We start from the raw sequence: 25,461 nt of genomic DNA on the forward strand, positions 1-25,461 counted from the left end.
TATTAGTCATTTCTGGACTGAGAATTCCATCCCAGCATCTTTCCATTATGCCACTATCCTTGTGATCTCTCAGGTCAAAATAAATGAATTAAACTCAGATTAACATTGTCTATTCCTGTTCTGAATTTTTTCAGTACAAAAAAATAATAATAATTAAGAAGATAAAATAGAAGGCATGTGGTTCTTCAGCCTAAATGTGAGCCACAGCAAGTTCTTGAAACTTGCAGCCCAGATTTCACAGCTCTTAATGATTGTGGAAGGATGAACTGCCCTGAAACAGGAAAAAAAAAAAAAAAACGTTGTGTGTGACTCTCAAGGCACCTTTTCTCTGAGGTGCTCCAATTGTCAGATGTCCAGTTTAGGCACATAGACAGTGACAGAGAAAAGGAAAGAAAGTTTGAGGCCCTTAGAATGCCTGCAAGCTGGAATATAGGATTTGAAAGGAAGGGGGTCAGAAGATGTCTCCTTGCAAAGGTGTTTTGCTTTTGCTCTTCCTTTAGGACTCAGCTAAAATGTCTTTAGAAGATTTTTTGCTGTTTGCTTGACTGCCTTTAGGACCCAACTAGGAATCTAAAGGGGAGTCCTAGTTGGCTTCTGAAGGCAGTTAGACAAACTGCAAAACACTTTGCAAGGACGCAGCCTTTGCCCGTTTGCTGCATGTGCTGCACCAGCTAAACTTTTTGAGCTGAACTTTTTCTTCAGGCCCTCAAGGCAAAAACCTGCAGAAAGAGTTTCTTTGCTTGCTTCATTCCTTTCTTCTACTCTTCAGCTGGATGGAGTCAAGGTAAGTAACATACAGGATTTGTCAGCCTCTTCCCAGGCTTGCAGTGATTTAGAAAAAGAGGTTTTTTAAAAGGGATAGAGATTGGAGGTCAGAGGCAGTTTAGTTTCAGCAACTAATTTGGAGAGAGGGCAGAAAGGTAAACAAGTCTATGCCTACCAGCTTTTTTTTTTTTTTGTAGATCAAGTTCACATCTATTAAAGGAGAAAGATTACCTGTGTATGTAGTCAGCTTGAGCCAAATGTGTTAATGGGCAAATAAAGCAACAGGACCACCTTTTCTGACCCAGAATTTTCAGTAGACATTGAGACCACAAGTCCCAGAATTATTTATTAGAATGCATTTTATCTAGGAATTCTGACATCCTTTGGCTTTTTTGAAAGACATTAAAATGTGGTTTATTCAGTGGGCCTGGGGGAACCACAAATGGAGATGGAGCTAATCAATTTGTGTTGATACTGCCATGGGTGGTGGAGGGGATTATGGGTTTTTATTATGGGATGAAATTTTAAATGTTGTAAGCTGCCTGGAGTCCCCTTTGTACGAGTTAAGCTGCTAAACAAAATTGTTAAATAATTGGTAGTTCTGTTGTTAAAGAAGCTAGATTGGAGAAGCATTAGAAAAGGGTGTAATGGGATAGTGAGAGGTCATTTAATGCATTTGGCTACCTGTGGTGCAATCCTAAATGTGCTTTCTCAAAAGTAAGTCCCACTAACTCAGATGCAGGCAATTTTTTCACAAGGTTTTTTTTTTTTAAATATAGACCTCTGAGGCCACTGGAAGCATGATGAACAATCTACTGTATTTTCGGCTTCCGGTTTGGCTTCCGTCATCGCCAGACGGTCTTTTGGGACCGCCACCCCCGTCACCCGTAAAGAGCCGCCTTCACAGCTGAGAGGCAGCTCAAAAAACTTCGTTTCCTTAAGGAAATGTGAGGTGAGCCGGCGAGAGCAGGTAGAGCCCTCTGCGAAGTCCCCAGAGGTTTTTTTTTACTCTTGGGGAGGAAGCAGGATGAGGCTCCCTATTCAGCTCGCCGCTGCTCTGGGCTTCGGAAGAACTCTGCGTTTCGCAGAGCTAGACGATGTGACCAACCTAATTAGCGAAAACTAATAGACTGTTTGAATAAGCAGGATGAAATCCGGATCTGGGACTCTAAATCGCAAGTATTTGTAACAACCCTATGATTGGTTTTAAGAAAGAAGAAAGAGTGAAAGCGGAAAAAAAAAGTTTAAAATGGCGGCTGGCTGAGGCTTGAGAAGAAAGCTGAAAGCGAAAGTCCTTCCGTTTGAATGGTTTAATATGTTACAAAGTATCTGAAGCAATAGTGCTGGCTACAAGAGAAGAGAAAAATTTTTGTTTCATGTTTCTTCCTTTCTTAGAGACTTGATATTGATATTGTGTGGAGAGAAGTCTTTTTCTTTAAAAAGAGTCTGTTTGTGTGGCAGGATGGCGTTAAAACTGACAAAGCCAGACAACCAAGCTGGGGGGGGGCTCCCCCATTTATAAATCACAAGAGCAATTTGTGAGCTCGCAGATGCAGAAGAATGGTTTTAAAGATTTAAAGAAATTTGTTGTGGAGGAGTTGGCAAGACATGATGAGATTATGAACCAGAATCTTGAAAAATTTAGACAGGAAATTAAAGAGTTGGTTCAACAAAAGTATGATAACCTGAAGTGTTATATTGTAACAGCTTTGAAAAGCTTTTCAGAAGTAATTATAAAGATAGATAAAGATAGATAAAGATATCAATTTAGAAATAGAGTCTAAAATGAAGGAAGCTGATTATAAGATTCATAATCTGGATAATAAAATACAAAGAATTGAAAATGATTTCACAATGTTTCAAGAAAATAGCTCAGAAGTAGAGTCTAAAATGAAGGAAGCTGATCACAAGATTTACAATGTAGATAATATAAAGCAAAGGATTGAAAATGAAGTTACAATGATACAATTCAGATCCATGGAATTTGCGATCAGAATGAGGGGAATACAGGAAAATACCAGAGAGGACTTGAGAAAGATGTCTGCTGAAGTTCTGGCTGTGATTTTAAAGGTCAGCTCTGAAGAAGTATTTTGTAAGATTGATAAGGCCTACAGAGTAAATTCCTGGGTGGCAAAGCAAAGACAATTGCCTAGAGATGTGGTGATTTATTTTACTGATAAAGGAATAAGAAATGATATTGTGCAAAAGTCTTTTAACTCCACTCTAGAAATGAACGGAAGGAAGATTTGGATATATAAAGAGCTGCCGTCCAAGATGTTAAAAGATAGAAAGGACTTTGGATTTTTGGTGTCTGAGCTAAAGAAACAAAACATCCCATTTAGGTGGGATGCTCCAGTTGGTATAATATTGAGATATCAAGGAGAAAGATATCAATTAAACACTGTTGAAAAAGCAGAAGAATTTTACTACAAGGTTTTTAAAATGAGCCCAACATCTCCACGTATGTCATCAGTGTTTGGAATACAGAAGGGGGATAAAGAAAAGCAAAATGAACAAGAGAATGAAACTCAGGCTAAGCAGATGGAGATGGAGGTAATGGAAACACAACAAGTTATAGAGGGCTTTTTGGATGAGCCGCTTTTGGATTCTCCTTCAGAGGCTATAGCTGGATCACCTATAAATACAAGAAAGGCGGCTCTGGATCTCGATTTGATGTCTTATCAAGTTAAAGACCAGCATGTAATTCAATCAACTGACATACAAGTCCTAGAAAGGCAACCAGGGTGGAGATCTAAACCACAACAAGTTAAGAAAAGAAGAAGCAGGTTCTACAAAACTAAAAATTTTTAAACTACAATTCTTTTTTAGCCAAAGGATTAATGCCAGTTATTTAAGAGACGATTAAATATAATAAGCGGGATTTATAGAAGGCTGATACATGAAAATATAGCTGAGGCAAATTACAGACTTATACTATTTTGAGAAGAATAACAGATCTCTGCAGTGCTGGTGTTTTTGGGATGTGGAAGATGGCCTGTGATTGAGCGGATTGGAACTGTCTATTTTGGATTCTCTGAAAAATGAATTACGTACATGTTGAGCTATAAGGCAAGAGAACTATGGAACTGGGGCATGCAGATGATCTGGCTGTTACCCTAACGTGATTGTTGGAATTAATAATCTAGACAAAAGACATTACAGAAGACACCATATGGAATATAAATATAAAGTCACTCAGTGGGTTTTTTTATATACAGAAATACTGAATAAACTGTTGGAAGCAGGACTTGATGTTACCCTAACATGGTCAATGGAATTAACAATCTAGTTGAAAGACATTACAGAAGATACTATATGGAATACAAATTTAAAGTCATTTGAGGGTTTTATTTATATATGGAAATATCTTTTAGTAATATGGACAGAAGAATAAAGATATTAAATATATTATGTATGGTAGACCTGTAGGAAAGGGGTTAAATAAAACTGATATGGTATAAGGTGATGGGTAACGCTACTGATTGCTTAGTTTAGGAAAAGGATGTTACGTTTAGATATTAATATACTTAAAAGATTTGAATTAAGAGATATACGTATGGGGGTGGAGGAAATGGGTGGATTATGAGTAGAATAAATGCCTTATTAGGATTTATTATATAGTTTCATAGCCGAATGTTGTTTTTGAAATGTATAGTATATGAGGGACATAATAATAATGTTAGAAAGAAATGTTTAGCACATAGGGGGTGGTGTAAAAGGGTGGTAAAGTATTATATAATGTGATATTAATTTGGATTTCATCTTGTAGAAGCCATGGGAGGAGGGGAGGGGGAGGGGGGGTTAGGGAGCGGGGGGGGGGAAAGGGGGAAAAATTTGTATTTGAAAAACTTTTTCAATTAAAAACAAAACAAAAAACAATCTACTGTATTTTCAGCTTGCTTTGTATTTTATTAAGAATGGATAATTAAAGGGCTTAAGTTAGTAGGCCTAATTTCTAAAGAGCTTTTATACATCCATATGTTGCAAATATGTGTTATGGTCAGCTATCACTAGGGATTTTTGTTATAAGTGCACAACCAAAACCCTAATGATGAAGGGTGAATATATTTCATTCACTTATGCTTTCACATAAACAAACAGCAAAGAGATTCACAAACTCATATTCTTTCTTACAGACTAGCTCATCTTGCAGTTTTAATATTTTAAAATAGGGAAACAATCTTATAATCAGATGATACTTTGGCAACTGTTAGAACTTGTAGCGTGAACTTGTAACTAGTTGCCAAGCCTTGTTTCTTGAGTCAACGACTAACTGTGGTGTGTGGTTTTTCAGTGCAGAACAGATATATTTTTGAACCTGAGGACAAAATTCCTTTTATTGTGGTAAAATGGATAACCTGGATCCATTTGTACAAACTCAGTGTGGTTGTGGTAGTAGTAGCAAGTCTTCTGATGTATTTTGCTTTCTTAACTTAGGCAAAGATACTTTGTATATTCACTAGAATCTGACCTATATTTCCACAGGTTCTGCAATGTAGAATTACTATTTAAATGTTATCATACAATCACAAGTCATATACATTTTGCTTAACAATTGAATGTTAAATGCTGAGTCAATATATTTGACTGAACTGAGTAGAAATGTTGCCAAATATTTGAGAACGAAACAACACTGCTGAACAGTTCAAACCAGTATCTATGAACATGGTTATTCCATATATATATATATGGAATTATATGTTATTCCATATATATATATATATTCCATATATATATATCTAGCATTGCTCCTAGAAGCACGAAGCCGAGAACACCAGCCTGAAGATGACGAATGAGACTTCGTCGAAACGTTGCCAAGAAACCTCCAATTTTACGCGGGAGAAAACCCGAATAACCAAAGACCTACATATAAACACCCGCGAAAACCTCAGAAAACACACACACACACACACACACACACACACACACACACACACATATATATATATATATATATAAATAAAAACAATAGGCACTAATTGGGATAGCTGTATATTTCCCAATCTCGCAAGCCATTTAGCTCAAATGCCATTTGTAGAACATGAGTTGGAAAGTGAAGAAAGGTACCTCTGTATGGTATTTAAGCTTCCAGTCCTTCACCAAACCCATTTTTGTTCGCATCAGCAGCTAATTTCTGAATATCAGATTAGACTTTGTATGCAACTTCATTCTATCTTGTTTTTTTGCCAGAGGTTTTTTGTTTGGTCTGAAGCTTCCATATTGTTATGGGAAATTTATTTTTCCTGGTTTTGGGGGTTATTGGTGGTACGTATAGTTTGATGATCTTCTCAGCTACTTTCATTTTAGCACTTGCACAAGAATTTTTTTGGGGGGGGGGGGAAGAGTGAGGGAACACATAGACAGAAATATTTCAGATCATCCAGAGAACTAGCCTTAAATCTATCTTCTGATTGTCTTATTTTTTTTAAAGCAATGAATTTATATTGACAGTCAAAAAATAATGTGGTATACAACTTTTTTTAGAGGTTTTTCCTAGTCTGAAATCTAATTTCCTAATTATTTCATATTCCTATTTAACAGGTATTTTAAAGCAGTGAAGCCTTATGAATTAAACAATAATTCATTATTGATTTAAATCTTAGGAAAAACCCTCCTACTATAACACATTCAAGTACCAGCAACACATTAATCCAGAACATGGAAACTTTGTTAACTAGAGTCAAAGAAGCCCAAAAGGAATGAACACAAGAATTCTCCTGAAAGCAATTAATACTTAGGGGCATTCTCTAATTTTTCTGGTTCACTTGCAGGAAACTTAAAAAAAAAAAGTAAGTAAGTAAAAACGAAGTTTCCAGTCTGATGTTATCACAATTTAGCATTATTGCCCTATTGTCTAAACATTTCAATTCATTGCAAATTGGGCTTACCTGGTGGTTTAGAAGGATTTTCTTCAGTCTGACACCTTCCAGGTGAAGTAAATATAGCCAACTAGGAAGACTACACTAGAGCTAAAAAGGGCATGGTTAAAATATTTGATGGTGCTCAGCATTCCATTATCTGCTGTTCAAGCCTGGTGCTGCAAACAGGGCAGAAAGTTGCTAAGAACTCAAACTCAACCATCAAGAGGATGAAAGAAAAAAGGGGAAGCAAGCTATACAAAATATATCAGGAGATAAGTGCCAGTTTTAAATTAAAATCCTTTATTTTTTCCCAAATACAATTCACAACTTATACATAGTGGGGGAGATGCTCAGACTGTGCAAAATAAGGATGGCCTTCCTTTAAATTTGCTAAACTATCCAGAATGGGTATTCTTCTCCAGAGGGGGACTAGAGATAAAGTCCTCTCAAATTTACAGTAACTTAAACCGTTTTATAAAATGATCGATTGAACTTAACATATTACATAGTAAGGCAAACTTGAATTCTGAAGGGTTTCCTATCAATAGAAGATTTTTTTCCCATGAGTTACTTGGGATCAATCTTAAGTTTTGCTTTTATATATTATATACTAATGCTGTCATTGCTGAACTGCCAAAAAGAAGTGATTTGCTTTACATATTGCACTGACAGACAGAAGTACACAGTGTAACTGGTGAAAAAGAATACAAGCTCATGTAGTAGATTTTAAAAAGAGGGAAGAACTTAAAACCAACCTTTGGACACTCCTCTGTCAAATGATTCAGAAAAAAATTAAAACTGCAAGAGATTTGGCTTTTCTAAAATAAAAAATAAAGTGAAAGCAGCTGAAGAACAAACATGGTATTGCGGTTTGAAATTCATTTTCAAGACCAAGAACTAAAGACCAAAGCATTTTTAAAACATGGAAGATAAGCATGAGTCCAAGCAGAATTTAAATTCATTCAACTGTTTAAAAATAATGGTTCTTTAGCTATTCTAGTGATAATTCTAATTAAATAAAAGTTAATTCAGATTACATTAATTTGTTGTTTGCTTTTTAAAAAGATCCCTCACTCTCTTTAAAGGAAAAAGTGCATCAGACTCCCTTTTAGCAGCTACTCAAAATTGTTCTTCTAAAAAATAGCTTAGACTTTTTACTGTAAGACAAGGGCTTCTTAAGCCCTCACATGGGAGTTCTGTCCAAATGATAAATGAAATAATTTATTATCAAATCCAGAATTTAAATAAAAGCCATTCTTGCAAAGACAAAAAAAATCAAGAAAAGAAAGCATGCACTCAAATTAGCAGTGGAGACAAATATACGTATTTCTACAGGCACTGGCAGACGCAATTTAATTGTTACCGTTACTCGATGTAACACACACCCCACCCTACAATACATTTTTTTCATCCACTAATCACTGAGGTACCAATATTTAAGAATGGAAACTTCAATATTGAAAAATAAAACCTAAAATTGAAGTAATTTTTATTTTCCCCAGGGAAAAAAACAACTATGGTGAGATTTGTATGAAATGTTAGTATACTTATAGAATTTTACAATTACATTGGCTTTTCTTTCTCTCTTAAACAAACAAAAAAAAAAAAAGAAAGAAAAAAGGTTGTGTTCTGTATACACAGGTTCTTGATAAAATGTTCACCATTTATATAACAGGAGTCAGTAGACTTGCAAATGAAAAGAGGAGCTCTTGGCTACCTATTGGCACATCTTCCTGGTTACCAAGAGGGTTTGAAGTCTGAAACAACCTGTTGTAAATTCAGAACAAGATGCGCCATGCCACACAGTGCAACAATTTAGGTGCAATGCTCGATGAGACACTCACAAAGAAGAGCTGTATGGAAGTTATTATGTCCAACTGCAAAGCAATTCCACACAAATTGCATTGAATGCAAAAGATGCTGCTGCCATGTTTGTTGAGAAGTCCTCCAATTAACGCAGCCAAAGTTTAAGACGCAATGCATCAACTCCATTTAAATAGTATCTGAACAACCTCTTGTCTCGCACAAAGCCAAGATTTTCATAAAGTTTCAATGCAGACTTGTTCGTGATCTCAGTCTCCAGGACAACCTGAAAAATAAGACGTATTTTTTAACAGGAGTTTTATTTTATTTCATTTATTTGCAGGACTTATATGGCTGCCTAGGCTCATGCAGATTTTAGGCAGTTTGCAACAAACCATAAAAATACAAACAGTAATATGCTTCCCACCCAGGTGCCAGACCAAACGGTCCCCAGCTCAATCCTAGTCCAACACTTGAGTTCCTGGCCCAAGTTGAGTTGCAAATTAAAGTGAAAGCAAGCTTGTTGACCAAATGTTATAGCACAGCTTGCAATTATTTATACTTACAAGTTCCCTGGCATTAAAAAGACATTCCATAAGATTCTTGAACTTTCCCAGGATCCAGGATCCCAGAGGTTGCTCTCTTTCTGTGTTTTACTATCAACTATCCTTAGAAGGATTGTCATATATTTATGGTATTTATTAAGGTATTAACAAATCATGTACTAATGATGCTTATATGTGATTTTGGAAGAATTAGCCTTCTGAAAATTGGGATATAAATAAGAAAATAAATTATAAGTGATCTACAGCTAGCTCACTATACTCTCAGCTTAATTTTTCACAACTATGCTAGTTAACGACTGCAATAAAATTGATTTAATAATGTAATGTCTTGTGTGAATAAAAATGGAGGAAGCAATTTGCATACTGTCCTGAATTCTTCAAAAGAAAGTTGAGGGTAAAGATACAATAATTAAAAGAATAATTTTAGCATATACAAACTTTGTCAGATTTTTAGAACAAAGAAAGATCCTGCATTTTTAGAACTACGAAATTAGACAATATCCTATGGCAAAGTTAATCCAATTAAAATGATAAGTGCTTAATATGATTATCTCACCCCATACCATACCATATCATTAATGTCAGTTAGGGAGACCAGTTTGTGTTACCACTTATAATTTTGACTCACAATGCAATGAGGAAGAGTAAGAGTAAGGTAACTACAATGATGTTGCTCACAAAAAATGTTTCCCTGGTGTCCATTCTTCTTGCAGAAAATATTGGAAGATATGCTTGCTTGGGCTGACAACTAATCCAGAACCAGAACTGTATCGTATTTTCCGGAGTATAAGACGACTTTTTAACACATGAAAATCTTCTCAAAAGTCGGGGGTCGTCTTATATGCCGGGTGTCGTTCTCCTGTAACCAGGCAGACCAGCCCAAAAGGCTCTGACAAGCCTTAAATGGCTCTGGCGATCCAAGCTCTGACGATCTGCTAATCAGGCAACTCAGCTGGGATCGCCAGAGCCATGGAGAAGGGAAAAACTTTTCCCCCTCCAGCTTGCTTACCTTAGCTCAGTGGTTGGGGGGTCAAACAACCCTTTCACAGGGGTTTTGCAGGTGGTGCAATACAGAAAAACGAGCGCAGCCCTCGCCATCCGGAATGAATGGTGCTGTTGTGGCGGTGGGGGAGGGGGCGGCAGAAGCGGGAAGAAGCGGCGTTTGCGATGGCTGGAAGTTGTGGGAGTGAAGCACTACTTTCATTTGTACGGCAACAGCATTCCGTCTTGGTATATTTGTGCCAGCCAGTGGCGCGAGGCAGCCCTCCTCTCCTGCTGCCTGGGACTCAGAGTGGTAAATGGCGTCTGATCCGGAGAGCAGCTGGATTTTGCTCTCTAATCTGAATGCCAGATCGGCCCCCTGTAAACTCTCGTCTCTCGAGGAGCGCTCCCTGAAGCGGGGCTGGAAACTTTGGTTGGGCTGCTTGAGAGAGGAGAGCTTGCAGGGGGGCGATCTGGTGCCTGCAATGGAGAGCAAAATCTGCCTTTTTCTCTCCGCTTAAGAGCGGCATCAGGATTCCGCCTTGGTATATTTGCGGCACAAGGCAGCCCTCCTCTCCTGCTGCTTGGGACTCGGAGTGGTAAATGGTGACTGGTCCGGGGAGCAGCTGGATTTTGCTTTCCATTGCGGACGCCAGATCAGCCCCCTGCAAGATCTTGTCTCTCGAGGAGCCCGACCAAAGTTTCCAGCCCCGCTTCAGGGAGCGTTCCTCAAAAGATGAGATCTTGCAGGGGGCTGATCTGGCATCCGCAATGGAGAGCAAAATCCAGCTGCTCCCCGGACCAGTCACCATTTACCGCTCTGAGTCCCAAGCATCAGGAAACGAAGGCTGCCTTGTGCCGCAAATATACCAAGGCAGAATCCTGATGCTGCACTTTCAGCAGAGAGATGAGGGCTGCCTTGGCCATCGGCTGGCGCAAATATACCAAGGCGAATGCTCATGCCGCACAAGTTCAAGTAGTGCTTCGCTCCCACACTTCTTCCGGCCCTCAGTCTCTCAGGGAGATGCTTGACTTCCTCTTAGCCCCAAGACACTGGCTGGCCCATGAGATGAGAGAGAGAGAGAAAGAGAGAGAATCAGAATGAGACAGAGAAAGACACAAAGAAAGAAAGAGAGAGAAAGGCAGAATGAAAGAGAATGAGAGAAAGAGACAGAGAGAATCAGAGAGAGAGAATGAGAGAGAGAGAGAGAAAATGAAAGAGAATCAGAATGAGAGGGAGAGAGTGGGGAGAGAGAGAGAAAGAGGGGGAGAGAGAAAGAGAATGAGAGAAAGAGGGGGAGAGAGAGAAAGAGAAAGAGGGGGAGAGAGGAAGAGAGAAAGAGTGGGGGGAGAGAGAAAGGGGGGAGAGAGAAAGAGAGAAAGAGAGAGTGGGAGAAAGAGAGAGAGAAAGAGGGGGGAGAAAGAGAATGAGAGAGAGGGGGGAGAGAAAGAGAAAGAGTGGGGGAAAGAAAGAATGAGAAAGAGGGGGAGAGAGAAAGAGAATGAGTGAGTGGGGGAGAGAGAGAAAGAGAGAATGAGAAAGAGTGGGAGAGAAAGAAAGAAAGAGAGAGAGAGAGAGAGAGAGAGAGAGAGAGAGAGAGAGAGAGAAAGCGAAAATGAGAGAGAGAGAAAAAGAGAATGAGAGAGAGAGTGGGAGACAGAGAGAGAGAGACGGGAGAGTGCCTGAAGGACCCCATCCCGTACTGGGAGTCCAGGTGCTTCAGCAAGCGGCGCACTGGATTCCTATTAGTGGTCCGCGAAATTTAAAATTATGCAGTTGGTAGTCCCTGAGGTCCAAAAGGTTGGGGACCCCTGGCCTAAGACCATCGGAAAACACATATTTTTGATGGTTTTAGGAATAACTTTATCGTTGGGGGTCACCACAACATGAAGAACTGTATTAAAGGGTCGCGGCATTAGGAAGGTTGAGAACCACTGCCTTAGCTGCTTGCCTTGCTTCGCTTGCCTGAATCCATTCCATCAGCAATCAAGCAGGCAGGGAGTTGTTGACTTCCTCAGCCAGCAAAACAAAACTGGCTGAGGAATTCTGGGAGTTGAAGTCTACAAGTCTTAAAGTTGCCAAGGTTGGAGACCCCTGTTCTATTGGGTAAGTTTTTTTCCCCTTTGGGATCTTTAAAAAAAAATAGTTAATTGGGTTTTTTTTTAGTTGTTCTTTTTTAGAACTAGCCATTTAAAGTTTAGGAAGTTTTAAATTTAGCTTTCATATAAAAATAAAAATAAAATAAAATAAAATAATATTTGTGCAGCTTTCTGAGATTTAGTGTGTTTCTGTAGTGTTTCACTCTAACTACACAAACACACAAAATCTCACAAAGCTGTATGTGGAATTTTGTGTGTGTAAAGTGTGAAAATTGGGTTTTTGGGCTTTTTGTGGCTGTGTGAGGTTCCTGCTTGTTGCAGGGGCCATTTTGGGTCTAGCACAGCTGCTTTTACATTGTGGATGAGCCAGTTGTGTTGTGTTGTGTTGTGCGTGTGTAAAGTGTGAAAGTTGGTTTTTTGGGCTTTTTGTGGCTGTGTGAGGTTCCTGCTTGTTTCAGGGGCCATTTTGGGTCTAGCACAGCTGCTTTTACATTGTGGGTGAGCCAGTTGATGTTTTTTTAATTTTTATTTGGTGTGCGTTGGAAGAGGGGTAGTCTTATACGGCGAGTATAGCCCAAACCTTATATTTTAACAGGAAAATTTGGGGGTCGTCTTATACGCCCAGTCATCTTATACGCCGGAAAATTCGGTACTATATTACTGAGCAATCTAGAAGCACAACATTTAAGAGAGTGAGGTTTCCAGAATATTTACATCTCGTTTTAATCAAGAAAAAGTGATTAGATAACTGTTAGTAGTCACTGGATTTCTTCACTAAAGAGTTTTTTACAAGTTTGAATGACATGAACAAATGTTACTGCTTATATTACATTAAGCCATAACAAAGTTTATGATTAGTCTTATTTCAGTTAGTCTTACAATAGTTTGTTTCACAATTGTTCAAAGTTACTGCAGCCTCAAAAAAAAAGTGACTTATGAACTGACTTTGAAGTTATAACGACCACATCCCTATGGTCATTGCAATTGCAATTTAGGCACTTGGCAATCAGTTTACATTCACAATGGTTGCAGCATCTTGTGTTCATGGGACTGCAATTTACAACTTTCCCAGCTGGCTTCTGCCAAGCAAAGTCAATTGGGGAAGCCAAAATCACTTAATGACCATGCAATTCACTTAACCACAAAAAAGATGGTTGTAAAATCAAATCCAGTCACATGATGATTTGCTTAATAACTGCATCATTTAGCAGCCTAAATTGTGGCCCCAATTGGTCAAAGACTACCTGTACATTTTAAATTCTTGAGAGCAAATCAGAAATGGAAAGCCACTTCCAAAACGTTGCCAAGAAAACTAAAAGGACTTCTCCAGATAATTGCTAGGAGTTGATCTGATGGCAAAAAATTGCAAAATGTTCTATTAAATCTACTAGCATAATTATTAATTTTATATGTAAATAAAACTGGTATTATAAGAAAAATACCACAAGTATAAATAAAAGTCGCATCATACATTTCATTTTTTTTTTTTTTTGCTAGTAAAAGTAGTTAGACCTAAGGACCTAAAACTCTGGATTATTGCTACTAGAAAACTAAACTCTCTGAACAAATCCTGCCAAACCACTTGCTCTTTAAGCAGCAATTCAATGCTGACATTCAAGTTTAATAGTATTCTGAGTATTTCTTGCTTTCTAGATACTTAAGGAATGTGAATTTCCAGTCAGGCTTCCCAAAAATAAGTTATTATGAAGAATCACTTCATAATAATTTTGACTAGTTTATTTTATAAGTTTGTGTTCAATTTTTTTTAAAAAAAGATGGAAGACACAACTACCATTGACTTGATTTTTAAAAATAAAGAAAATACAAGTCAAGAAAGTGGAAGTAGCACAAAGAATGGGGGAAAGTGGTAATGCAAACATTCTTAATTTTAAGGCTGACTAAAGATGAGTTAAACACATCTCTTCAATTTTAAGGATTTTAATAAATTTATAGAGCAGCCTTCCAGCTCTTTTTATCCCTTCCTCAGTTGCTATTGATCATCAAAAACACTAGAATATCCCACTAACATGCCCCTGCAGGATCTTTCCTCCCTCTGTTCAGCTATTACTGCTAACCATGGCTTTTTCCTGCCTCACCCAACCCCAAAGCTATTTCTGCGTGGAATCACTGTGTTTTGTCCCACAGCTGCAACTAAACCCCATTTTATTACATATATGAACCAAATCACTTGGAATGTGTTTTGACTACCTAAAAGCAACTCTTTTGGCATACCAATTTTGGAATCTAATTATTATTTTTTATGCATTTGTAAGACTTTGCCTTGAATACTATGTAAAATTCTGGAATCACACTGTTAAGAATTGAAACAGATCAGAAACAGATTCAGGGAAGAGCAATGTTGATGATCAGAAGATTGTTGAAAACTAATTCCTATAAGATTAAGAGATGGATTTATTTAAATTTAAGAAGACAGGAGTGAAGGAAAATATGATGGCACTCTTCTAATACATGAAAGGTGTGTGTGTGTGTGTGTGTGTGTGTGTGTGCGCGCGTGTGTGTGCGTATATATATATATATATATATATATATATATATATATATATATATATTATTTTTAGAAGATTAAATCAGGTGTCTGGATTTCAGGAGATGAAATAATGAATTCAAGTCACAGAAGGCAGATTCTGATTAAATGTTAGAAAAAAAACACCAACCATAAGAGCAGTTCAATTGTGGAACTATGTACCCAGAAAAATTGTGGGCTTTTCTTCTTTAGATAACTTTCAAGTGAAAGTTAAATAGAAAGTTAAATGAAGGAATTTGGATTTCCTCCAGTGAGTAGGAGATATAACTTTATGACTTAAATGTTCTCTTCTAACACTATAATTCTATGAATGTAGAATATTTGTTCTTTCACTGCAGTATCTCCATTAATGGACTGATAGAAACCTTTCTGACTGGATTAAAATTGAAGGTTCTGCCTATAATTTGCAATTCAAGTTTTGTATCTGCTAATTTGCTTGGCTGTTATTTGCTACTTTATTATTTCCAGTGTTCTTTGAGCTTCCTTGTTTCTAAGTGGTATTTCTTGATTAGGTATTCTTCAGTTTTTTTAAAATCTAAATTCTAGCTTACTTGCATCTGATCTCGTTTGCTAATCTTATTTTCCAGCCTTCCATTTTGGTGGTATACTGTTTGGCTTTTTTTCTTCTTTGTTTTTTGATTTTGCATCTCAGATATTCAGTGATTTTGCATCCCAGAAAGAAGAAAGATTTTCTTCTTTCTTCTTTGATTTTGCATCCCAGATATTCAGTTATAACTGTAGATGTGCTGTATGTTAGTTGGTTTGTTTCATGCAGTGAGCTGGTGCTTATATTTAATATTACAGCATTGGCATATTTTAATGCTTATGCCAGCTGTTTCTTTGGAACAAGCTTCAATGCAGGCAACCTTATTCTATTGTTTTTGTGCTGTTCTAGATGCTCAGTTATTCTTTGCTTCAATTCTTCTAGTTCTTTAGTTAGAGGGCTTTGTTCTTTCTGAGGCATAATAGAGGGTGCCTGGTTTCCAAATGAAAACAGTTCTATAGCTGTGCTGGCTTCCTCTAACTGCCAACTCCCCTTAGTTTGCCTTTATAGTCTGAGTTACTTCTGGCAAGGTTTTGATTTCTTTGTCCTGGGTAGACATTTGCAATTCTTCCAATTCTGCTTCTGTGAATATTTTATTTCATATTATAAATTGATGTTGCTAGCCTCTGTTCTGTTGCTTCTGTTTTTGGATGATGTTCTTTCCAGAACTGGTACATTCATTTCAAAAATTCTCTTGTTGGACTTAAACTGTAATAACAGATCATTATTTCTTTGTTTTCAATCAAAACACCTTTCCTTCCAGTAGTTCTGCAGCTGCTAATCCTGAGTCCTGTAGCTTACTTTTTACTAGATGTCCAGGAAATCCAACACCTAGCATGGTCCTTGTTGATCCAGGTGACAACGGAGCCAGTATGGGTTTCTGTAATTTACATGCTACCTCATTTTCATGTACTATATCCCCAAAATATCATAAGCTTTTACTATACTATGCAAGGTCAAATCACTACTTTAGGTCACTTATATTACTATCTAGATCTGTTTAGGGTTTTTGCTCATGTAAAGACAGATTTCATGTATTTTTCTGCACAGCCCAAAGAAGTCAAATTCATTCTTTGGAGTCCCAGAAAACATTCAGTATGTTTTTCTGAAAATATTTTACTTAAACCGAAGCCTCGCTTAAATAGTAAACTGCATTTGGAAAAATAGCCTTCAAGTGAAGCAAGGGAGAAAAACAAAGTTCCTTCAAAGAAACAAAATAATTACCTCATCACAATCTCCTTCTACCATGGCGTAAATAGCTTTCTTAACCAAGTTTGTACCTGGAATACAAATAAAAAACAAAAAATGTAAAAACTTCAAGTACAAATTATTACAGCATGAACTAGCATGAACTATCCTGTGTCCTGATCTTCCAACACATGCATAATTTAAGAAGTAACAATTAGTAATATGATAGTCTACACATTTTTTAAAAAAATGTCTCTAAGGGAGAGGGAAAGCAATCCAAACACTCATGTCTTTTATGTTAAGTATAAATGAGGTATCATGGCACAACATTCAAAGATCTTATTTAGGATTATCCTTTAGCATTGACTTACAAAAATTTGTATAGCAGTTTCCAGAGGCAGTGTCACTTAGCCTGCCACAACATAGTGTACGGTAAAGTAAGGGAACCAATGGGGTACAGACTAAGCTAATAAAATCATGCATATCCCTTTCCTTTAATGGGTTAAATTTCTGTCCCCAGTCTCCTTTTAACCTGTGAATCTCTTGTATACAGCGGTGGCTCACAAGAGAAAGCAGCCAACCTAAAGAGAATATATTTCACAAATATGAGGCATGTTTGTCTTGTCAACATCACTGCAGCAGAACTTTTATGAATAGGGTCGGTGATGAGTTCAAAGTGGATATCCACAGAATAAGGACTCATGAGCTGCACATAAGTACATGACAATAGCAGAGTGCTTCATTTTAAAAAAAATATTGATTAAATTAATTGCCACAAAGAAAGGCAATTGTATGCAAAAATATTTACCTGAAAGCAATAGCTAACTGAAAGTATATTACTTTCAGAAGGCTTCAAAAAGATGCAACTGCTATTCTTACCTATGCCTTTTCTTCTGTATTTGGAATCCACCGCTAACATGGCTATATAACCTCTACGAAACATCTTTTTGTGCATGTCCAACTTGCAGACGATTGCACCTACGCACTCATCACCTACCATTGCCTTAAAAACAAAACAAAAACCAAACAAAACACATCTTGTAGGTTAAGGCTAACACACAGTGCCATAAAATCACAATTTTATAGACACATTTTTAAAAAGATCCCATCTTGGAAATTCCCCAAAACTTTTATTAACAGAAGCTTAAATTAGTTTCTTTCAAAAGAATCCTTGGCTTGGATGTTAAGTTGTATGAGCACAAATATCTGCCCAGACACATGCATAGTGTATTAATTTGCTATCACAAAGGGCTAATAGTGAATAAGAAACTGCTCCAGAATGGGTAGATGCATCTTTTATGTATGGCGTGATAGCACTCAGGGTGCCTTTCTTCTCTCTATTGCTTTTTAAAAATCTATGTTATTTAAGAAAGCTTCACAAATCTTCTAAGGGGCATGTGTTAAGAGGCATATAAGTTAGGAAGCTATTCAAACTACCTTCTGTTTATAATATTTAGTACACTAAATGTTATCTTTAGCCTGTTTGGCCTGGACCTTACACAGTATTTTATCCAGTATCTCAATGTAGTTTGAATTATTCTTCAGTGATACTTTTCTATTCTTTGAGAATGGATCTTTTATTTTTATGAGGAACAGAATTATTAAATTCCAAGTAGAAAGTACATAACTGAAATATTGATCAATCAGCAATTCTAATAAGAGCTATATTAGAGCTGAAATAACTGAAACATGAAAAAAGAAATGGCCTTTGTAATTTTAATAGTCAAAGATTATGAAATGTAGATCAATTTTAAAATGTAATTTTTAGTGAGCACATTTTAAATTTTTTTGCTTTCATAAAGTTATTTCTGACAAATCCATTGCATGGTTCTTTTATAATAGATATTGCGAGATTTATATACTTTTATCTATATTTTACAGTTGTTAGTTTCAAAATATGTTTCTCTTGGTAGATCTGACAAAAAGTACTAACATCAATCTTTATCCTTCTATAAAAATACGTAACTTAGAATGTTGAGATTGGAAAAGGTAAGAATTGAAAAAGAAAATGTCATGAATCCTGACAAAATATATTGAATCTAGTTACAGCTGTAGATGATATTTTAGCTGAAACCTAACGTTCGTTTTTTTCTGATCTACTTTTTGCATTAGGTGCATGCAGTAAGATCACGAAACATATACATAGTTAACACAACTGTTCAACCTGCATGATTTTTAATATGATTATGCTAGCATTCAAAATAAGCATGTACCCTCATGCTTGCAGATGTTTATTTACACAATATTTATAATGCTTACAGAACAGATTGTTGCTGCAAAGGGGCATCTTGCTCATACAATGAGTCAAGATTATTGACCACGCTTCATGCAAGTCAAGAAAACTTTATTCTGAAATCTCATTTAGAATCTTAAAATTCTAAAACACCCAGGCAATCACAAATGTCAGAATCCGTATTTTCACCCAAAAATGAAGCTAGGTCTAAGTTATGTAGGTAAATTAATTATATCTGCAGAATACTTGATAAATTAAAGAAATGAGCATTAGATTCAGATTAGATCACACTTAGACTGATCCTGCAATAATTTCTGATAGAAAGGGCAGTGAAGCAGCAATAATAACTGGAAAGATCAATGCCTGAGTATTCCAAACCAGGGTTATAATCATCTATTCCTATTCCTGTGAGTGATCAGTATCTGATCCTGGGAAATCAGAGGATTTTTTCTGTCCTTCCGGGAAGACAATTCTTAAAAAAGCATTTTGATTAAAGCATTTTGGAATTGCTTCCTAAATATTTTCTAGACATTCCAATTTATATACCTCACTACCCAAATCAAATAAAATCAGGTATATGCGACAGACTACCTCCTCTTGTCAATGTGCCTTCAAGTCCTTAGCTTTTTTCTTTTTCTTTTTTTGAAGGCACATTAATCATAATTTATTACATTATCCCAGCCATAGAAAGGTGGGATAAACAGCAGGCGAATCCATGAAAGAGGGGGAAATCGCAAACTGAGAGCAGGCTGATTTCAGGTTTGTCAGATTTGCTTTTGTATACCAAAAGGTATGCATTTAGAATTAAAGAATTGAGGAACTGTGTTTCAATCAGTTCTAGGGAGGACCCCTTAGGACTTTTACTTCTTCTAATCCAATGAATATATCTGGGAGAGTAACTTTCCAAGTATTCTAAAATCCTTAAAAGTTAAAATCAAAGCTAACTATTCAAATACTAAAATACCAAGATTATTACCAATATAATACAAATATTATTGCCAATATAATATCAATACTAATTAAAGTTTGAATAATGTTTAATCCAGATAATATGTGGACGTTCTTGAGCTTTCCGACTATGTTAAAATCCTTAAAGTTAAAATCAAAGCTAGCTATTCAAGTACTAAAATACCAATATGATCACCAATATATTATTAATCAATGTTTGAATAATGTTTAATCCAGATAACATGAGGGTGTTCCTGAGCAATCAAAAGGTAAATAATTCCTAGCCTTGAAAGTAATTTTGGAGGGAAAACTTAATAAATTAATATTCTCCTAGATTCTTTCAAGTATGTAATGATCTTTGGCCTAGTTTGCAAGCAATCTATAAGCTCTCCTCATATCACATAGGGATATTGGTATTTTCACAAAACATGTTCTTCATAATATATGGAAAACAATAATTTTGAGCAGCAACACACCATATTCCTTCATATGGTATCCTGGTTTGATGATAATCCCTACTTAAAAAGAAACCTAGAAGGACAAGTTGCAGCCTTGCTTAACATATAGAAGTAACCCATCCTGTTCTTAATTTTTCTGAGTCCTTCGGGAGAAGGGCGGTATAGAAATAAAATTAATAAATAAATTAATAAATTAACTGCAATGCTACTTTGTTAACCTTTAACACCCTGCAATACTAGAATATTCATTAATAACCCAATACATCAAGATAACATTGTTGAAGACTTTGAAGGTTACCAAACATCACTATATCCCCTACACTCATATTAAACTAATAAGAATAGGACTGGCATAATGTTTCTGAGTTACTTTCTAAGTTTTTGCTATGTAGACAAACATATATAACCATTTGTAAACTTTTTTTTGTCATGTCACTTTTTGTTTTAAAAAAGCCAGGACTATATTTGAAAATAAAATAGTTTGTTACATTTCCAACTACTATTTTTGTTCCTAGTTTGCTGTAAAGATATTATGCTAGTACTGAAATATTGTACAGCAAAGTTTGTATTTCTGAATTGTTTTTCATGAGACAGCATAGGGAAAAATTGTAAACTTTTCTGTAGAGTCTAAACCAGTCATTGCTTATACTGTCCATTCATTAAACAAACCAACAGAAATATAGAAATAGACCTTTCTTATTTTTACATAATAGTTGCTACCTATTTTCATTATTTTGCAAAAGGGAATATAGATTCCAAATGAAAGCTATAAATCTGGACATAGCTCATCCAGCTAGGGCAGGAGTTTCCCCAAGGAGATGCCCCTTATAAGCTTTTATTTATATTACATTGATGTATTACTTATACAAATCTTCATGTCATCCTATCTAACTCAGGCAAGTTTTCATGTTTATTGCTCCTTTTGCCTTTGCTTCAACACCTCAAATATCCTCAGAATATTTTCTCACTGAAAATTTTAAAAATGACTGTATTAAGGGTCTGTAGACATCACAAATAAACATGTCAAACCATTAGAAACTTTTCTTTTAATTTGTAAAATATTTTAGAGATATCTTATCTCTAAAGAGATATCTTAGATAATCTTATGTAAGAGGTATCTTAAGAGAACTGACTTTCAAGCAAACATACTCTTTTTTCCCGTTGCTTGTATGATACATGGAGTTTTAAAAGGAAGGCTGGCTAACCTGATATTTGACTAAGTAGATAGCAGTTTAGTCTGCTAATAAGTAATAAACAAGAAACACTAACATAATTATCTTTTTAAAAAAGAAATATTTAATGTAGTATGGTAGAATCATTTAAGAAATCCTCCCTTTTTTCCTTTCAAACTACCCTCTCCTTACAATTATGGTTCAAGATCTATGCTCACCTTTTTATGGGAGAATGAACTGCTTTCTGTATATAGAATCATGTCTATTTAAGACATACAATTTGGTAAGAGGCATGTTGCACATAACATGTAGGCTTTCATCTCTGAAAATAAGTTGCAATTTAAATTTTATACAGAACATTAAAATTACATAAATGGTACCAAGTTAAAATTGAATACCATGAAGTACCAAGGAATATTCATATTTAAAATCCCCAAAATGAGTTTTTCAGTAGCATTGTAAGATTGTATTAATCCTAATTTACTTCTCAAACATTCGCTCCATAAATAGAAAACTTTGTACAAATTTCAACTCAAATATTTTCTAAGACATTACTACTTCTGATTTTAACTGGGCATTGATAGAACAAACTCTAAAAACAAACTAATGACAATATAACTCAGTATCCCCAAACCATTGAAAAATAAGCATACGTAATTCCAAATTCACCAAGCACAATTCAATTTCCTTTATCTTGGGAACAAAATTATAGAGGGATTGGTCTTCAGTTTACACTTTACATGTGGGCAAAGTTTATGAATAATTATGCATAGTTCAAACCACACTTACATAATTACCTAGTTTGCGTATGATTTATTTCACAATTTGACTACTGGTGAATGACAGATGTGAGAATTTTGCTTACCCTATTAATTTTCTCCATATCACCCACTGCTGTCCATCCATCTCCAACACTCTTCCTTTTACCCTTCAACCTTGCAACACATTTTTAATCATGTCTGCACCCCCAACTTACCAAAAAGCAAAGCTGAGGCCAGTTGTGGATAAAATACCTATAAGTGTAAATGGAGTAGGGTTCAGACAGATCTTTGGTGATCAGTCTCATGATGTCTGGCATCTGTAGCTCGGACTCGTATCGAACATATCGTATTGTGAGGTCCCCTTTCTCCTCCTTCACCTGCTGGGGGCCCCAGGAAGTGTCTGTATGGGGACTCATGGAGCATTTTTGCAAACTGCAGGTAGAGGCCAAGGATCTGGAGAGAAGTAGCAAGGACTCCTCTTCCCTTTCCAACTCCTGATCCTCACCTTCCTCCAACTCTCCTCCCCCAACCAGCCCATTCCTGTCCCCAGCAGAGGGAGCAGAAGCATCACAGTGGTGATGGTGGTGGTAGTGCTGCTGCTGCTGGGACTGTGCAGTCCTTGCCTGGGGGCAAGGGGCCTGGTGGTGGTTGCTGAGTGGTGAAGATGGACTTGTCTCCCGTTCCCCTCCCTGACAGGGATGCTGGGGCTCCTGCCCGTGTCCCATTGTTTTGCCAGGGCCAGTGGTGATGGTGGCCTTGCTGTTTTTCTTGCTATTGGGCGGACACTGGTTCTCGTTGCTGTTGCTTAAAACCTTGTCCTTCAGGGAGCTTCGCAAGTGCCGCAAGTCCGACCCAGCGATGAGCCCGTTGAGCTGATGGTAGTGGCGATGGGGCTGGCAAACGCGGCGGCGGGGCAGGCTCCCCTCCCGCATGCCTTCCTCCTCAGCTTCCTCCTCCTCCTCCTCCTCCTCCCTGCAGGAGCGCCTTCCTCCTCCTTCCTCTTCGTCCTCCTCTTCCTCCTCCTCCTCTTCAGCAGTTCCCGGAAAGGGAGAGAGGAGCGCAGCGGCGGCTCCCGGCGGCGAAGCGAGGAGGCTGCTAGGCCCGGGCGGTACCTCGGCCATGTCCTGAGGAGACCAAAAGGAAGGAGGGAAGCGAAGAGAAAAAGAGTGAAAGTGTAAGAAGAAAACGCCCAACTCTTCCCTTTTCCTTTTCCATTCACACAACCCCACCCGCGTGCTCCCTCTTCCTCCTCCTCCTCCTCACCCCAAAGTCCCTTCAGCAGCAGCAGCCGCGGCACCTCCCGCTCCCTTTCTCCGCTCCTCCTCATCCAGCGGCCGTAAAGCGCGACTAGGTTTCCTGTCAGGCCTGGCCGCCGCGGCTCCAGAATCAGGGACGAGGCGCGACACTTCGCGTCGTTTTACTTTATGACTGGCCCCGAGGAAGGACTGAGGGAGAGGAAGGAGAAAGGGGTCAGAGGCGTGGCTTCTCACGAGCTCCTTTCCCTCCGAGGCGACCGCGCGCGACATTTGATTGCCGCTCGCTTTACGGCTGGCCTTGCCGCCAGGGTTGGTATTGTATTGTCACTGGCTCCATTCCGCTTGCGGTGGTAGTCAGAGACTCTATGGTCAGAAAAAGGAGAACGAGACCGTACTAGTGGTTACCTTCCTGTAATGGAAGGCTCTGTCGACATCGGCGGAGCGGCGCAAGCGCACATTGTTATGAAGCGCGACTAGGCGGGAACAAACTTGAGCGAGGCGGGTGGCGGGTGGCGGGTGGCGGGTGGCGGGTGGGGGGGGGAAGCGAGTGGTGAAAGGCATTTTCTACCAGACAAGGACTGGATTATTATCACCAAGGCAGCCAAGGGAGAGCGGTTGTGCCTTATATATGGAGGAAGGCTCCTCCCGCTCCCCGAAATATAGTCAGCATTTTTCAAACTTGCCAACTTTTAAGATGTGTGGACTACAACTCCCAGAATTCCCCAGCTAGCATTCTGGTAATTGGAAGTCCTCACATCTTAAAAGTTGCCAACTTTAGGAAACCCTGTATTTGGAATGATCAGATTCTTTTAACATGAATCAGCTGAAACATGCAAGATTATTTCTATATTTTGGGTGTGGTCACTCATTCCCGCTTCATCAGACAAAACTGGGAAGATAGAATAGAATAAAATAGAACTTTTTATTGGCCAAGTGTGATTGGACACGCATATGCTCTCAGTGTACATAAAAAGAAAATATACATTTGTCAAGAATCATAAGGTACAACACTTAATGATAGTCATAGGGTACCATTCTGATGAACAGAAAGCTAGTTTGGTGCAACCATGAAAGGTACCAGGCTAGTGATTTTTAGCCTGGTGCCTGCCTGTCTCAGCCCTGGGAAGAAAGAGACCGTGACAAACTACAAAATGAAAATGTTGCCAAGAAAAGGGCAGAGGCTTGTTCCTGTAGTCACCAGGAATCAAGGTTGACTGGATGGAATGTAACTGGAAGGGAAAATGATGGTTGTGGAAGACCATCTGTGCTTAATCTGATAGTTGTGGAGGACTGTTCAAATAAACCAAATCTGTCAGTCCAATTTTCAGATGTATGAACCAGATATTTCACAAAATATCTGAGGTAAATCATTTGGTTTGACCCACCTTATAGCATGCATCCTCTAAGGAGTAATGACTGATAGTGTTTGCTGCAGTGATAAGGTCTACACTCAATGGATTTGGAGAGTCTTGAGATGGGGAAATTTGGCCTATTCAGTCAATTTATTTGCTATTAAGTCCCTTCTTCCTCCATTTGATTCTTATTTCCACTGAAATTTCTCAGTCAGGTGACTATCTTGAATATTAGACTACAATTTTCCTGTGGGTCTGGAAGCTACTGTTCAACATACCTGGAAGATACCAACCAGTTAGAAGAAAGCTACCTACCTGTTTTTCACTGCTTTTATATAGTCCTGAGACTTGCAAAGTGTTTACTGCATTGTTGAGATAGTCCAAGTAATACACAGGGCATTTTGTGTGGGTTTTCCCCCCTAAGAAACCTCATCTGTTCAGCTTGGAATGGCCATGTTCTTTCAGTCTGAAGTCATAAAGGTGTCAGTGATGTCAGACATGACCTCTTCTTGGGTGAGGTCAGTGATATTGTGCAAAAAGGACTAGAAATACATAGTTCAGGTATGGAATTCACTCCATCAGATGGTGGCAATGACCACTACATTAGATAGGTAAAAAAAGGAACTAGATAGGTCCACGGACTCTGAAATTTATCAACAGCTAATCTTGATGGCGGTTCACTGTCCCCTAAATAATTGATATCATATATTAAATACCAGCTGCTGGAGATTGTTAGAAAAAGGCATATTTCAACTAGCTATGTTTGTAGGTTGTATGAATGCCCCTGTGAAAAAAAAAGTTGTATAATATGCCCCTGTGTGAAAAAAAAGATAGGCTAAATAGGCACTTGAAATAATTCAGTGACATTAAATTTATGCTTAAAGTAATGCAAGTTCATTTGAAACACACGTGTTTCATATGGTGCTTG

At 37.7% G+C, this 25,461-nt stretch overlaps 1 protein-coding gene across 2 annotated transcripts; it reads right to left on the bottom strand.

Moving 5' to 3' along the window:
• Positions 1-6,906: 6,906 nt before the first annotated feature.
• On the bottom strand, positions 6,907-25,019 carry NAA30 (N-alpha-acetyltransferase 30, NatC catalytic subunit). 2 transcript variants are annotated; one of them, XM_034433444.3, is made up of 5 exons: positions 24,849-25,019; positions 22,141-23,049; positions 17,233-17,356; positions 16,390-16,445; positions 6,907-8,715 (listed from the first exon to the last, which is right to left on the bottom strand). In XM_034433444.3, exons 2-5 carry the CDS (start codon positions 23,044-23,046, stop codon positions 8,578-8,580), a joined length of 1,224 nt encoding a protein of 407 aa, XP_034289335.2. In that variant the 5' UTR covers positions 23,047-23,049; positions 24,849-25,019; the 3' UTR covers positions 6,907-8,577. The 2 variants fall into 2 exon arrangements, with proteins under 2 accessions (XP_034289335.2, XP_034289334.2); XM_034433443.3 differs by lacking the exon at positions 24,849-25,019 and adding an exon at positions 23,189-23,613.
• Positions 25,020-25,461: the final 442 nt, after the last annotated feature.

This window comes from Pantherophis guttatus, chromosome 1, assembly GCF_059756535.1.
Source record: "Pantherophis guttatus breed Tessera chromosome 1, ASM5975653v1, whole genome shotgun sequence".
Lineage (NCBI taxonomy): Eukaryota > Metazoa > Chordata > Lepidosauria > Squamata > Colubridae > Pantherophis > Pantherophis guttatus.